The sequence below is a fragment of the Topomyia yanbarensis genome, chromosome 2 (genome assembly GCF_030247195.1).
Source record: "Topomyia yanbarensis strain Yona2022 chromosome 2, ASM3024719v1, whole genome shotgun sequence".
NCBI classification, from domain to species: domain Eukaryota; kingdom Metazoa; phylum Arthropoda; class Insecta; order Diptera; family Culicidae; genus Topomyia; species Topomyia yanbarensis.
The window spans coordinates 447787426-447804690 of NC_080671.1; the positions used below are offsets into that span (position 1 = coordinate 447787426).

The following is a 17265-nucleotide window of genomic DNA, read 5'->3' on the forward strand; positions in this document are numbered from 1 at the left end:
CGAAGCTAAAATTCGCCAGGGACGTGTACCGCATTCAACTGTAAAGACTGCGTGAAACTAACCGAGCTGTGCTGCGGTGTACGAACTAGCAGAGCGAAGCACAAAGCTGAAAACGAAAAGTGTACCCAAAATTGTACCCGGTACAAACTTGGTTCAGTTCCCCGTGAGTGCACCGCACTCATGCACTCGGTACGAGTTTAGGTACAAATTTCTGAGTGCGGTACGAACCCGAAGCACCGGCACAAAACAAAACACAAAACTTCTTGTACCCGTGTACCGCGTTCAGCAGGGAAGACTGTTAGAACATCATAGCGAGAACCCTTATATACGCGAGGTATACTCCTCTTCTTTTTTCTTGATAACTTGTAATATTTTGGACAGGGTATATATTTGGATGCGAAGGTTGCATATGTGAAATTACATCGTTTCAGTGACTTGACTACGGTTTTTCGCGAAAAAAAATCTTCGTCGCATAAGTAGACGGTTTCGTTGATGTACAGTTGGATTGTAATAGGGAATCAAAGAAGCGGCATTTATTTATATTCGTTCAATGAAAAATCATGCAAATTTCCATTCTTTATTTCATGAGCTGTTCTTTAAGACAAATATGTTAATTTATTAAGGCAAATATATTTTTTCTCAACAATGGCAAAATGTATGTACGATCGTATCATAACAGATTTAAATTCCGTAATTTTTTTTCTAGGCGCCAATCTGGAATCAGAAAAATGTTAAGTCTTTTTTAGCTTCCGGTAGCCACGCTGGTGCACTGAATGCACGCTGCTCTGAAAATCTAGCGAAATCGCCTTAGTGCACCAGCGGCTGCTCGTTTAGTGGCCCATATGCGTGACTTCCGGGTTAACCATTCTTCTATTGGCATCTTATCTGTTAGAACGTAGGACGTTAAAACGTAGGACGAAAAGTTTGAAATCCGTTTTACTTTTGCACGGAAGCTTACATTTTCGGTTTCTCGAGGTCAAAGTAAGGGTATAGTAGTTTACGTAAGTTCAGTTGCTCATGACAAGCCTTCCAGCTGTTACGTTCTTTTGACCACGTATCTCTTTAATTTTATACTACAACATTAAATGGTCGTTGTGTTTGGTCAGCTTACAGCGTTGTACAACGCGATCAGAGTGGTCTGGCCTAAACTGAGTTTTAAATACTGCATAAATAACGTATTTATGCATAATGGGGTATACTAGTTTTTCACGGTAAATTAAATTATGCAACCAATCCGGTCGAAAATTATGAAACTGCAAACAGATGATTTTCTGTTCTAAAACAGGTCGCTTTCTGATCAAAATTTGTGGCATTAATAAATGATTTAGACACATTAAGAGATTCCTTTAAAATGAACATTACTCATTTCGTTAAACATCAGTCCAAAAATGTATATGGGTTATTCCACGCGAAGTGATCAAGGCACGTGTAATCGACCTTCACGGATTTGAATTAAATTTGGAAGAATTATTCATATAGGGCCAATATATAAAAACCCTAATTTTTGTGTCAATTGAACCATCCCTCGGGTCATGGGAGCACCCTTCGTCTTGACAATTTGCCAAAACCCTTCATTTTCTTTTTATCATATCTATTTACTCTATAATCAATCCGCAAGATGGCTTTTAATGAAAATTATTCAAGGACTCTAGAAAAATATGAATTTTTGGCGGCAGTGCTGCCAACTATGTGATTTTTTCAGTTAAATATAGAAAAATATTTTTTTCTCTCAATACATATATTTTAATTTTGAAAATTATGATGCCATCGTGTTCCTCAGACATTTTTACATAAGAAACACTTATAATCTCAATATAATTTGAGCGGATCCTGAGATACACCGCTTTGAAGGGAAAAAAACGCCATTTCCCATATAAAATCGCAAGCGCGCAACACTAAAAAAACAACTTGAGCTTTCTGAGTTCAAACATGGTTTTTCGTAGAGTAGACGAGAAATGATGAAAAACTACGTTTTTGGTTTGCTTCTAGCAGATCAGGATCGATTTTATGACCGTTTGAAGATTTTCTCAATTTTGGCGAATAAAAATGGAGTTTCATATAAGAAAATGCGAGTTTTTCCTTTCAAAACGGTGTATCTCAGGATGCGCTCAAATTATATTGAGATTATAAGTGTTTCTTATGTAAAAATGTCTGAGGAATACGATGGCATTAGAATTTTCAAAATTGAAATTTAAATATTGAGAGAAAAATTAATTTTTAATGTTTAACTGAAAAAATCGCGTAGTTGACAGCCTGCCACCAAAAATTCATATTTTTCTAGACTACACTACACGTATTCAACACACGAAACGAATAATTGTACAACAAGCCATATCTACACACATAGAAAAAAAATGTTCCCAAAATTGTGAATAAAGTGCCATGAATTCTGGAACAATCACGTTTCTACGGTACGAAAACAGGACCATGAACAAAAAGCAGGTGTTTTATAATTATGTTCATTTGGTCGGTGTTAAGTCAGACCGGACCAAGTCGCAAAACATCAAAAAATGAGTTAATGATAGCACTGGATAAAGAGTTTCTTCATCTACATTCCTTTTTTACTAGATTTGAAATATGAAACAATAAACAAAAATTATGGTAAAAATTATTTTCCAACTATAATTTAAAGGATGCTGCGATTCAAACTTTAAACGCGTTTTTCTCGAAATCAATGCACTGTCACTTAGTCCGGTCTGACCTAACACCGACCATTTATTCTTCAGAAACGCCAGCATGACGCTTTCATTAGTGGAAATATTGGTTTTTGTTTTGTGAAATTCATTTCATTTCTGTACGTGGACTAGTTAACAATTTTATGAACATTATTCATAAAACTAAAGGTTGACTCATGATGCTATTCATATATTGAGGAACATTAGTTCATAAAATCATAACATTCTATTCTCGTTTTTCTCGTGAACTATTTCACGAAACTCGGAATTTTATTCTTGAATCCATTCAGTCTTCGTGAACTAATTCATGATTCCTAATATATTAGTCACGATCCGATATCTGTGCTGGCGAAATAGTTAGCAAAATCATGAAATATTATTCATGAATTCGTTAAGTATCTCATGATTCCTAGTAGAATAGTCACAAGCATGCTTGCCCGTGAAAAAAAATCACAAAATTATAAAATATTATTCATGTATGCGTGAACTAGTTCATGAATCCTAGTATAATAGACACGACTTACCAGTCGTGCTCGTCAAATAGTTCACAGAATCATCAAATATTATTCATGTATTTGTGAACTGGTTCATGATTCCTAATATATTGCTCACGATCCAATATCCGTGCTCGTGAAAATTTTCATGTATTCGTGAACTGGTCCATGCACACCTATGTCCGTTCATGATACCTAGCATAATAGTCACGATTTATCATCCGTGATCGTGAAATAGTTGACGAACTCATAAAATATTATTCATGTTTCCTAGTACAATAGTCACGTCTGACTACTCGTGCTCGTCAAATAGTTAATAAATTCATAAACTATTATTCATGGATTCGTGAACTACTTCATGATTTCTACAACATGATTTATGATCTTTTTTGTGTGTATGTAATATTCAGAATTTATTTCTAATTATTTTTAATTTCATGCAACATGTTAATGAAATTTTCACTGAACTAATTCATAATATTTGAAGTAGGGGGAAGTGACCCAATTCGGACCGCTGGCCAATTCAGACCCCCCGCTGTTTTGCAGCTATGGTAATATTATGAAAAGCGTATATATAATTTTCATGGCCGTCATGAAGCTCTCACAAAATTTGTCGGTTCTCCGTTTTCGTGTGCGTGCCCTAGGAGCGTATGTTGTTTCTGAGCGCTTTTTTGATAAATATGTAAGCCGAAAAACAAGATTTTTGTTGGCAACAACAGTTATTTAAATCAAGTGCATTATCGTGATTTTGGACCTGTCGGACAATATCTTTTATTTAATATTTTATTTTGGGCGAGACTATCAACTGTTTTCGTTTAATCGGTGTGTGAATAATAGAATATGGATTGGAATATGGATATGGATTCGGACCTTTTGCCGTATATACGATCTGATACGCGATCGCGAAAAACCGTGTGAGAGGAAAGTGTGCGTCGTTGGTTGAGCTTTCAGGAAAACATAAGTTTTCGCAAGTTGGTTAACAGATTTCGACTCATAACCTGTTTTTAGGTAATTTGGCCTAAGCTCTTACTTTTTATTGTATATTTACTACTATGTTTTATATATCAAAGTGAAGTTTTCGTTTCACAATTTGAAATTTTGTGAAAATCAAATAGGAATAACTTAGGGCCAAATTATGAATTTATTTCTTTTGCGATAGATGGATTGGAAATAGGTGGTCCTAATTAGAACAGGGTTTTGGTAATTCGGACCTTTCAAGTACTTTTGCGCAGAATCTTTTATACACAATATGGTAAAAGATCGGAAAAAGTTGCCTTAGAAAAAAATGTGTGCAATTGATCAGGCTTTCAGAAAAAAATATTTATTTGTGGATCGGTTGGCACGTTCCAGCTCAATAACTCATAAACCCTTACTAGGTCCGAATTGGCTCAATTCCCACTATTATTGGTGGAATCATTTTTTATGCACTTTTTCATGAAATGTCCAGCTGTCCAATAATAGGTATGTGCGGAAGATATGAGAAAACTATTAGGACCTCGAACATCGTTATTCATTTGATAAGATTCAGTGTGATGTCTGGACAGAAATCGAAAAGTGCGTTGAACACTACAAATCGTTTTATTCTGTTAAATATATGAGATATTTCACAGAATATAACTGCTGATATCAAGAACATGGGTCTCATTACTCTACGTGTCGAATTCGAAAGCAAACTCTAGAATAAAAAAAATATCACGATAACGTGTACAAAAATGACAAAAATCGTGACTTAGATCCTTAAATCATGAACATGAATCGCTCTACTCATGACTAAAATATGACGATAACGTGAAAAGAAATTACGAAAAGAAAGTTGCTGAAATCATGAATTAATATTATTAATAAATTAATAAAAATAATACGCGTGTTTAAATTGTCAAAAATCGCGACTAAGATCCTAAAATCATGAACATGATTGCCTAAAATATGACGGTAACGTGAATAAAAATTATGAAATTTGCGATTAAGATCCTGAAATCATGACAGAAAAATTCTATAGTAAACTCATGAATAAAATAGCAAGGTAACGTAATAAGAAAAATCGCGAATAAGTTCCTGAAATCATGGACATAATGTGACTGGCGGCTGTGTATTCTCAAATTATGAACAAGAATCATAACAAAAACTAAACGTGTCCAGGGAACAACAGCAGCAACCCAACCAACCATTCGGATGTAACGCCATGTATATATTTGGAGCGAACTAGTTTTTTGGAAACAAATAGTTTCATGGATGCAAGGTTTATTATTCGTCATTTCAGGAAATTGGTCACGATTTTCCTAAATCGTTCAGTTCACGAAATCGTGATCCATCATAAATTTTCGAGCGGATTTTTTCCGTTCTGGGCACAAATGGGACCGTGGTAACCACGTAATAAAATACTCGCTGACCCGTCCAACAGTAGAGAACCGATCAGGTCACAGATAATAACTGCTTCCACAAAATCAGTTTTTCCGTTATTTATAGTAACCGTACATTCTACGAAATTACATACATACATCTAATAATTTCGTTCAGTACAACGGCAGTTATTCATGTTCACATGAGAAAAAATCCGTTCATAAATTCATGAAAAACAGATCACTATTTTGTGATTTACGAAAACCGTAAGCAAGTTCCGCACATATTTAACCTTGTATTCATGAAACTATTTGTGTTTCCAAAACAACAAAAATCTAAATGGCATTACATTTGAATGTTTGGTTGGATTACTGTGGGTGTTTCCTGAGCATGTTTTTTTATGATTTTCGTTCATAATTTGGAGATAAACTGGTTTGTTTAAACAATATCAACTAGAAGAGCCAACAGTTAAACGATGTTCATGATTTCAGGAGCTCAGCCTCGATTTTTTAAATTTCTGTTATATTGATATGTTAGGCACGAGTAGAAGATTTATGTTCATGTTTTGATCTTAGCCACGATTCTTGAGCTTACTTTCAATTTTGACGAATGGAGTGATGTGATTCATGAGTCATGACCATGATGTCAGCAGTTTTATCTTAATATTCGTAATTTCTTTTAATTTTTTCGTGATATGTTATATTTGGTTATTCTTTATTCGGAGTAACGTGACAAACTGAACTGGATCATTAAAGGGCGACTGATTCTTGGTATCTTGTTCTGTGAACTGTATAACGAACACGATTTGTGGCTCTTAAAGTGTTTTTGGGGCTCAGCACAATTTTCGTTTTCTGTCCACATAGCAGACTTATCAAATGCATAATAAACTAATAATTCATTTTTTTTTGTTTTTGACTTAAGTGCCAATACCCTATTTAGGACTGGTGGTATCCAACGGGGAAAAACGATCGAAAATGGTGAGTGAAACACCATTTCGATCGTTTTTCCCCGTAAATTGTTTAAAAAAATCCTCCAGAGGCGAGATTCAAAATCGCAACCAATCGCCCAAAGCACTAACCCTTATGCTATCCCTGGATATGATGATGAAGTGAAAAAAATTCCCACAGAGACGAGATTCGAACTCACAACCTTTGAGACTCCACCTTTTTCAACATGATTGCTTAGCTTCACTCACCATTTTCGATCGTTTTTCTCCGTTGGATACCACCAGTCCTAAATAAGGTATTGGCACTGAAGTCAAAAACCTAAAAAAAAATTATTATTTTAATTCGAACGGCGGGTTCGCTCCCGTCACACCTCTGTTCACTGGGCAAGGTACCACAAATCGACAGTCTTCATTAGCTCTGTCACCCACCGAAGTACGATGGGTAATGAACTAAACATTAGACATTTTTATTGTCTATAATAAAAACCCGGACCTTGGTATCTAGCGGGGAAACTAAATTGATCAAATGTGTTGGGGTGGTCAGTAGGGTGTCCCAAAATGACATCATGTTAAAAAAGTCATCGGGCTCACTTCTTAAATGAAAGGTTAGGGTATCAGGACCAATTTCTTCTTCGGAGCGATTTTGTTAAAACGCTCCCTACTAGTGGCGAATTTTGATTTTTTGTAAAATGGGCCGATTTTGGGTAAAATTTCAAATTCATGCTTGTTGAAGTGCTCCTAAACTGTCTTAGATTTTTTTCAGTATTTTTTTTATTTTTCTGGAGATCCAAATGGAGAAGTTTGGTTAGTTAGTTTGTACAAATTGTGGATTTTAAGAGCGGCAGAGCCTTTAAAACTTGGTAAAAAGTTTAATTTTTGGTGTTTTTCAATCGTTTTTCTGTAAAACTGGGTGTTCACAAAATTTTAAAAATATAGAAAGCACTTCAAATAGTTGACCCAAACATAGGGGCGTATTTTTGCTGGAGAAAGTGTATAGCTACGGCTAATGGGGTATGAGTTATTTAAGTTTTTGCTAGATATCCGTTTGATATTTTATGCTATTCATAAAACATAACGCTTTTCTACAAAATGAAACAATTACAGTGTGCTTAGTCCGCATTTGGTTTTTCGCAAAATAGGAGGAAAATGATGAAAAATGACATTTTCTGCTTGTCTCTACTACATCAGAATCGGTTTTTATGAGCAAAGGCTCTGCCACTCTTATAATCCACAATTTGTACAAACTAACTAACCAAACTTCTCCATTTGGATCTCCAGAAAAATAAAAAAATATACCGAAAAAAATCTAAGACAGTTCAGGAGCACTTCAACAAGCATGAATTTGAAATTTTATCCAAAATCGGCCCATTTTACAAAAAATCAAAATTCGCCACTAGTAGGGAGCGTTTTAACAAATTCACTCCCAAGAAGAAAGTGGTCCTGATACCCTAACCTTTCATTTAAGAAGTGAGCCCGATGACTTTTTTTTTAACATGATGTCATTTTGGGACACCCTAGTGGTCAGCTGCCGTTGTGTGTGATTCTCGCTTTGCAGGCAGGGTACGATCACGGTCGCCAGTGGGATAATCATATGTTCTTTCTGGGATATCATCATACCCAGGGATAGCATAAGAGTTAGTGCATTGGGCCGGAGTCTCAAACGTTGCGAGTTCAAATATCACCTCTGGGGGAATTTTTTTCACATGATTGCTTAGCTTCACTCACCATTTTTGATCGTTTGTCCTCGTTAGATACCACCAGTCCTAAATGCATTATAATACTGGAGGTCCCACTAGTTTTCTGATATCCGCTGCTCGGACATATTATTGTTTATTACAAGTAGGTATGCAAGATAGGTGAATCTTGTACTAGGAAGTGTACGAACCCATGAATAATATTTCACGATTTCGTGAACTATTCCACGAGCACGAATTGAAAGTCGTCACTGTTATATTAGGAATCTTGAACCAATTCAGTAATACACGAATAGTGTTTTATGAGTTAATGAACTATTTCACGAATACGCATGATCGGTTGTTATATGATAGTAGGAATTATGAACCAGTTAGCGAATACATGAATAATATTTTATGATTTTGTGAATCACTTCACGAGCACGGCAATTGAATAGTGACTAATATATTAGGATTCATGCATTGGTTCACGAGGATTGAAAGAATTCATGAACATAATTCCGACTTTCGTGAACTAGTTCACGAGAAAATATTCAGACCGCTTTGGATTTTTCGAACGAATTCGCAACTACGAAAACCTGATCATGTTCAAGATATAATAAATCATGAATCAGTTTACGTCGTATGTGGGACTATATCTATGAATAAAATCACGAGTCAACTTTTAGTTTTATGAATAATGTTCATAAAGTTGTGAACTAGTACACATACAGAAAATCGGTTTTTTAATGACATGGCGGAAACCATGACTGAAGTTCACGAAACAAAGACAAACATTTCAACTAACAAAAGCGTCTTACGGGCGTTACTGAAGGAAAATTGAACATAATTATAAAACATGATTTTTGATCATAGTTCTGTTTTCGTAACGTGAAAAGTGATTGTTCCGAATTCATGGCAGCTTATTCACGATTTTGGGAACATTTTTTTTCCTTGCGAAAACTCAGAACTATTCCGACCGAGAATTTTGGAGCGGGACCACCATATTGAATCGTTAGAAGTGTTATTGCAGTCGTGTAAATTTTTAATGGAAAAACTTCTCTCAAAGATTTTCGATGTACTTATTGTGTTCCACTTAAAAAAATATTTTAATATCACTGGTTAATTACAGTGGTAAATTTTCAGATTTTTTGTTAATTTACCTGGTTTCCGTACTAGATACAATTTAGAGGATCCCTTGACACAACCGATTGCTAACAAAACTTGCACAGTTACTAAGAACTCAAAAAGTAATCAGAAGAGTCTGGTCGAGCAGACTCTCAGAAAATGGAATCTAAGAATGCAGACAGTGTCGTCTCCTGGGAGCAGCTCGATGAATGTTGGCTAAAAATTTACGAGGGAAACGAAACGCGACATGAAGTCGCATCAGTAAATAACGACGACCACTGTTGTTGACCTGTTCAGTTTAATTGACAGTTGTCCTGTATTGGTCAAATAATGCAGACAGAACAAATGGACCAAGCCAATCCACTGCGTGATTCGCTCAGCCATTTGAATGAATACCATTTCACAGTAGCAACTGAAGTTATCTCATTTCCAGTATTTCATAGTCCAACAGCACAGCAATTGGCAACATTCTCGCCAGCATCGGCATTGTCAAAGTGCTAATTTGCTTATACCATTCCGATGCATTGTTTTTGCCTATGTTCAATCGTATTTCCCAAGATGTGCACGCCACCTTCATCCCACTTCCCACCTCCCTCCAATTTGAAACTAGATGGACAGCACCGTTTCAGATTCGGATGGCTTCTCCAGATTTCGCACTCTTCGCTAGATTCTTCGGCACATGGCCAGCTTACCATGAAAAGAATTAAACAAATGTTCATTGTATATCCGATGTAATCCATGACGGTTCGTGATTGGTTGCTGACAGTGATGGATTTCGTCGTGGTTCTCCTTCTTCTCCTGCTCGCTGTGCTGCAAATCTTCCTTGGACTTTGCTTGCGACGTTTTTGGCGGGCAAATGTAATCCAGTAAATCACAAAACATTTATACCCCGTTTTTTTCGAGCTGTTCTGTTCCTTACAACTAAAAAAACTATTTCAATTCACAGAAATAAATCCTTTCACTCGATCATTTTGTGTCACTGCGTACTTCCTCCCCTTCTCGGTACAGGGTTTGTATGCCCTCGTTGGGTTTTTGTCACAATCACAATTTTACAATCTTCTTCACTTCCGTTCCGGCGCAGCACTCTTTTCACTTTCCATGGTTCACCCGAAACCCGTAGCAGTTCCGTTTTCCTTCCGTGCTACGATTATGCTAAGAAGATTGAATTAATTACTCCGGGAGGTCTCCGCGATTGCAAACCGTTTCGAGCGAGCGTTTTTCATCAACTGAAAACAATAGCGAAAATCATTTTCTAAATCATGTAACCGCACGGGGCGATTCGAAACCATCATCGTTGTGTGCACCGCCATCGGGACCGCCTCGTGGGGCGACCGTGTCGGAAAATTTTATACCATAATGGGTGCATATGGTCGATGAATGAGGAGCGCGCGCGGCACCGTGGCTGGTTGGTTCTAGCTCGTTGAATCCGTGATGCGGGCGCGCGGGTTCGTCGTTTTTCCGATCGTCGCCCGTTGAAATCTCTCTCTTGCACGCTCGGCTTGCAGCTAGCTGTGCTGCAGAAAGCGAGAACTGCCTATACAGTCGGGTTTCGTGATGGATGTGCTGTTGTACTACTTGTGGCTGGTGTATCGATCATTCAAAAAAGCGTTTGGATTATGTTGTGACTGGGCGGGTTTTTGAAACGGACAGCAAGGTTTCTAACTGTAGTTGATCGATCGGAATATGTTTTTGTTTGGGGGTGATGTTCATTGGGTTTGTGGTTTAAAATGGAACTAATGGTAATTCGAAGCATGGTAAATTTTTGCTCATACCTAATGAGTTGGATTTAGTGTTTACATTATTTAAGCACATGTATAGCATTAATTGAGGTGACAAGCAATTGCAGGTTTTTCGATCTGATATGGTATTTACAATTTTTTCGATATGGTCAGCTTAGTAGCCAGCTTTTTGGTGAAAGGAATAGGAAGTGCTTTTTTTGAAAAATTACTCAATTCAACAACCCCGAAGATAAAATTTTGAATAATTTTATGCCATAAAAAGAGATTTTTTCGCAAACCAATACATCATAAATGTCATGAGACTTTGACATTTGAGATCGTTTTTTGTTCAATTCTTTTTTTTTCAATCCGGCCCGAGGAGTAATTTTCACGGAGTTGTGAAACGAAAAGCTTTTGCTGGGATTGGATTTAGCGTACGAAATTTTTCAGTTCGCTCATAGATCCTTTTTCTTAGCGTTGAAGCATTTTTAAAGTTGTCTTATAACGACTGTAGTTCTTCAGATTAGATTCTTCGTAATGCCGTTCGTCGCTGTTGGTATTGTGTAACTAGCGGTTAGCTGTTCAATTCATGTTGTCTTTCGTCTTGTGAATTACAGTTGTAAATAAGTCTTCCTTGTTGTTTACTTCGTGGCATGTTGCTTTTTAATTACTGAGTACAGTCGTTGTTTGTTGAACAATCGATATTGATTGTACAGTTGTTACTCGTTAGTCAGTAGATTATGGTTTAGCTGAAAACTGTTGTTGATTTTATTTAGTAATAATGTGTGATCAACTTATTTAGTAATAATGTGTGATCAACTTCAAATAATAAAATAAATAAATAAAGGGTTGTTGTGACATAAGAAAAATGTTATTCAATAGAATGGAAGATTTTTTTATTGTACTCGTGGACTTTCTTTGCATTTTTCCCTTTGTCTGCTGTATACTGGAATGGTTAACATTGGTGATCATTTTTTTCCAGTCAGAGTCAGTTTTCTTAAATACGGTGGAATTGCACGCAGTTAGATGGATTGATATCCTTGTCGACGAAATCCACTTTATTGTAGCGTTACCACCGTACCTCCCCTCGATTATAGTGGCAGCTTGCAAAATCTGGCCAGAGCTTCACTGGGCCTTTGTGAATCTTAATAAAAGGTAATGTACGTGTCTACAGGTACTCTTACTTATACAACTTCTAGCATATCGTTTTGTGGGTTATGAAAACCTTGATTTTGAGTGCGCAGCTGCAAATTGCTAGCCAGATCATGAGTTTTACGATGAGTGTATAGGCGAAAACAAACTTGAATTTACTGGGAACATTGCCCTGTGCTGTTTACATAGTATTTGTCGTCCATGAGACCATGTTCGTCAAAACCTGGTCGTAAATGGATACGCGTTATGGTATACGATTCTGCTTGGTCGTCCTGTTCGGTTGCTTGGCAGTACTCAATGAATGGTAACCAGCTCATAGACGGATCTTTCAGACGGTTTTTCGGCTGGAATCGCATTTTTGTCGACATCTCGAGTCAATAGTCCTAGGTTTCACTTGGTCAGTCTCACCAAAATCTAGCGAAATCGTCTTAGGGCACCAGTGGCTGCTTGTTCGGTGAGGCACTTGTGCGACTTCCGGGGGGGGGGGGGGGGTGGGGGGGGTAAATACTAGTTTTTTATTTAGTTTGCTCCGACGAATTATTCCAAGGTTTGTTAATCTAGGTGGAATCAAAGTTTCATACCGAAATACAGGGTATATTTATCCCATTATAACCCAGGGGTTTCAAAAAGTGAGCCAAATGCAGTGATATCTTCAATTCCAACAAAAAATGTATCAAGGATTATGGGGAAAATAAAATCACCGCTTAAAATGGTTTTGAGAATGAAAATATCTCGTGCAAAAAAAATCGTACGCTTAAATAAAAACAACAAATTTTAAGTTGTTAGACATATTTCTTCGGATTTTCTGATAGACAACACTTCTTTTACACCTGTAGGAACGTTTTGTCACATAATGGAATTATTAGCACGAATTCCAACAATAAAATTCAATTAAATGTATTGCTTACTTTTCAGCCGCCATTTGCCCCAACTATACATGGTTCAAAAATGTAAACAAAATTATAAAAAATGGCAGTTGTCTTGTTTCACAATGAAATATGAGGTGCAATGATCACATTAGTGCAATAATAAAGCAGTTAGATGCCAAAATTCTGTAGTAAATACCCGTAAAACGATGGATAGTTCTGCGTATGAAATTTCATACGCTAGGATATAATGGGTTATAATGAAACACGCATTTTCTGGGAAAACAGGTTTATTGTTCCAATTGGCACAATTGGTTAAAATATTTCAAAACAGTCTTCGTCAACACCCCTTTCCTTGTAACTTCTCAACTGGAACCTTACAACATGAAGTGGGATGTTCTCCGTCGACTCTCAGTACTGTCTCTTCAGCTCCCTACCTTCAGGAGAGCAAAAAGTCACATAGAGTCAAGTCGGGGTTGTAAGGAGCCTAGTATACAACGGGGGTCTTGTTCTGGGTCAGGGAGTTCATGATGACGAAAGGCGTGTGGCTGTTGGCATTGCCATGGTGGAGCTTGAAGACATCTGTGATGTTCAGGACTTGATGTTGACCAGTTCAGGTCATTCATTGACAGCTCCGGGTGTCAGCGATTACGGGCTGTTGTTGAACACCCAGGACGGGGCTTGTCAGTAACCTCCTACCGGTTTTGCTTGAAGAGGTTGTACCATTTTTTACATTGAGATCTCCTTGAAGGCCTCTTAAAGCATTTATTAAGCACACAAAACTTTTTCGTGTTCCGCTATTCCAGCGAACGCCTAATCGCTCCGTGACACAATCGAAATGCAGGATTCGTACGAAGACACGCCTTTCCGGATACAACTCAGAAAAACATCTGTTCATAAATTGAAAAAAATAACCGTTTGCGAGAATCGTGACCATTCTCTTGAAAACATGAAGAGTAAACGTCATATTCATGAAACTTTTTGTGATTCCACAAAACTAGTTCACACCAAAATATACATAGCGTCACACTCAAATGTTTGGTAGGGTTATTATGGTTGTGTGCTGAATATGTTTAGTTTTTTTACCGTCGGATTTTTTACATGGAGAATGCGACGAAATGAACATAATCATGCAAGCGTAACCGGTTGGCGATGATTTTGTAAGCTATTTCACGAGCACGATTTGTCATTCTGTAAAATATTTTTGGCGTTCTGCATAGTTTCCTTTTTTTCCTGATATCACACTGAACATTATCAAATGGATAACGATGTCCGAGATCCTAATAGTTTTCTTATATCAATTATTCATACCTAAGCTGGCCAAAAATCCGTATGCTACTCTGCCACGAAGCGCGACCGTTCACCGCGGTCAGGCACACGGTCCGCAAGTCCGAATTTTTGCGTCAGAGTTAGTCAGCTTACTCATACCTAAGCTGACCAACCGTACGGAATTTGGGAGGACAGTACGGATTTTTGGTCGTGTGTCCGGAAAAAATACTTGTACGGATTTGTCCAGAATTTGTACGGAATTTCCAATTTCAGTGGAAGTGGAAGTACTCCCGGGACAACAAAAAATCTTCCACAAATGGAAAAAGACTAAATAATGTTGCAAACTAGTTTCCCAGGTTCGAGAAATGCAATTTTTGTTAGCAAATGGAAACCGGTGAACAAGGAGAGTGCTAAAAACTTGATTTTTGTAAATTTTCTCATAAGCTGTGAAACTAAGCAAACTTTGCGATTTTTTCTAACATAAAAGAAAAAATTTAACTTTTATGTGTCTCACTATCCGCCTCGACTAGTTGTTTAACTCGTTCTCCCAAGTTGGGTGGTATTTTGAAAATCAGTGTCTGGCAGCCGCCAAGTCGTTCTATCTAAGTCGAAACGCAATTTACCCGATTAATTTCCGTTATGAAAAATATAGTGCTCGATGTACACATTTGGTTCAACTCAATTTGCCTCCTATGAAGGTATCTCAATATGATCCGAATTATACAATTTCTATTTTTAATCTTTTTCGGAACCAAATTATTACCACTGCAGTTCGATTGTATTCTGTAGTTCTGAGATATAATACAATTAAAATATGCAGTGGATTCTGGAACTCTCTTAAATTTTCCATTTACATAGATTAACAAAAAAAATTTAATCATACTCATTAGATAACATTACATACAGGAACGAGACTGTGAAGTACAATAGAGTCTTTATATTTACGTAAGATTTTCAGCCAGATAAACTGATTGGGTAGCTTGATACACACAAGGAACATGATGAGTACAAGTGCAAAATGCGTGTACACTCACTTTTATATTCCGTAATCAATTTCTTCTTGTGCAAAGAAGCTATTTTTTGACTTTAATACTATGTTCACACTACAGAGTTAAAATACGTTATTATAATTAGCAACAAGAAACATGTCATAGATGTCATAGATAGCGTTAAAACACGCTTTAACTCGTAGTGTGAACGTAGTATAATGTTGTGCGTTTATAAAATTATGGCATACCGTGATGTACCAAATCGGGTTTTTATAATTTTCGGGGAAAAAACCCAAGGTTTCTTTCCCGGTTAAAACGGTTTTTTTTCATGGGAAGTTTAGGTTTTTTGAGTTTTTGATCTTTTAATAATTGAAAATTAATGTATTTTTTTGATTTATGAGTATTATTGTCATTAAGATTGGTTTGAATCTGAAAATTTTGATAAGTCTTTCTCGATATAATCATTGTCTGATCGCTGATCCATTATTTATTTACAAAAATTTGTATTTAAATAGCTTTCCAACACAAGCTGAGCTAAGTCGATTGCGTTTCTTGCTGCGAATCAACCACCGGCCGAAAGAATTCGGATTGCAATTTGTGAGAGTTCTGATTGCGACATTGTTTTCACCGAATGAAGTGTTTAGTAAATTTTGGGAAGGTATTTAGTAAATTTTGGGTGAAAAATTATCTAACTTCGATAAAAGTGAAACAACTAAAATGAGTAACAAGCACACATTACATGATTATTCTGATTTTTATTAGGGTAACTGCTTTAAATATATTAGAATGTTAAAATCGGAAGCTAAAAGAAGCTCTTCCATGTAACAGTCGATTAAAAAAACCGGTATAAAATCCGTAATAAATATATTGGGTTCTTACAAAGGAATCTTCTTCATCCGACTTTCAATCATGAATGTAACGTTATACGGATTTAGCCACAAGCCAATTATGCTGGAGGTTGCAAATTTTTTCGAGTGAGAATTTTCAAAGTGATTCTTATGCTGAAGGATCTCTGTCCGATTTTTATGCTTGATGTTTATATTCGATTTTAACATTTTAAGATAGTTGAAGTGGGTTTTACAAAGCATGTGCTATCCTTGCGACTTTAATTTTCCGTCGCTCAAATCTAAATACAAGATTCTTAAAAAACGCTAAACAAACATTCTATAGTCGATCAATCGAAAAAACAGGTTTAAGCTGGGTTAAAATGATTTGGGAAAAAACCCGGTTACAACCCAAAAATTGAAACGTCAGCGATACATAATAGAATAGCGGCATAATAGGAATTGTGTTATAGGGTGATGAGCCCATTATTGCTATGTTTCTATTATCACGCTACCCATTCGAAGCCGTTGGTTAGAGCAGTGTCTGCCATCTTTGTTTAACGCATTGAGTCAAATGGTAGCGCAACAATAGGGGCACTCGATTCGTGGTTTCGTTGCGCTTAAACACGAGAATTTCACTGTTTTCAGTGCTTGTATGTTATTATCTTGGTACTTAGCAACGAAGCAAAGCTATTGATGCCAATTTGTACGCATTCCATTGTTTGTAGGCCGAGTAATTAATGAATCAGTGAGGCGCCTTCCTTAGTATGGTGAAAATAGGCACTTCACCCTATATCAGGCTTGTTTGTATCAAAAACCGTCCATATTTACTGCTGTATGTTGTTGTGATGAGATTTGTTACTTCTATTTCAGTTATTGGGGTGATTTTATATTACGTGGATGCCTCTTTGGCCATAACCGGTAACTCTAGTAATATGGGAGAACTCACTCTCTTCTACGATTTGAACCATACATTGCAAATTAAGTATCAGATTCAGAAACCGCGCGCGATCGTTCAAAAATACACGTAAATATGCGTCTAGCCACACGGTTATAAAACTGAATTTATACACGAGAAGTTACATACACGCTAGCACACGCGACAAACACGTTCACATACAAACGCTTGAGCCCTTCGCGATCATCGACGCATACCTACGCTTACGATCTTACAAACAGGATAACACTCCG

General features: G+C 36.8%; 2 protein-coding genes across 2 annotated transcripts in view; one reads left to right on the forward strand and one right to left on the reverse strand.

Annotated features, from left to right (window-relative positions):
- Positions 1–9996, reverse strand: part of LOC131685734 (mucin-2-like) — a 41876-nt gene extending 31880 nt beyond the window's left edge. The window contains exon 1 of the mRNA XM_058969644.1: positions 9949–9996. Coding sequence (XP_058825627.1) covers positions 9949–9996 — 48 coding nt within the window. The remainder of the gene's footprint in view (positions 1–9948) is intronic.
- LOC131685735 (nuclear cap-binding protein subunit 1) overlaps positions 1–17265 on the forward strand; it is an 88429-nt gene that overhangs the window by 33863 nt on the left and 37301 nt on the right. The window lies entirely within an intron of this gene.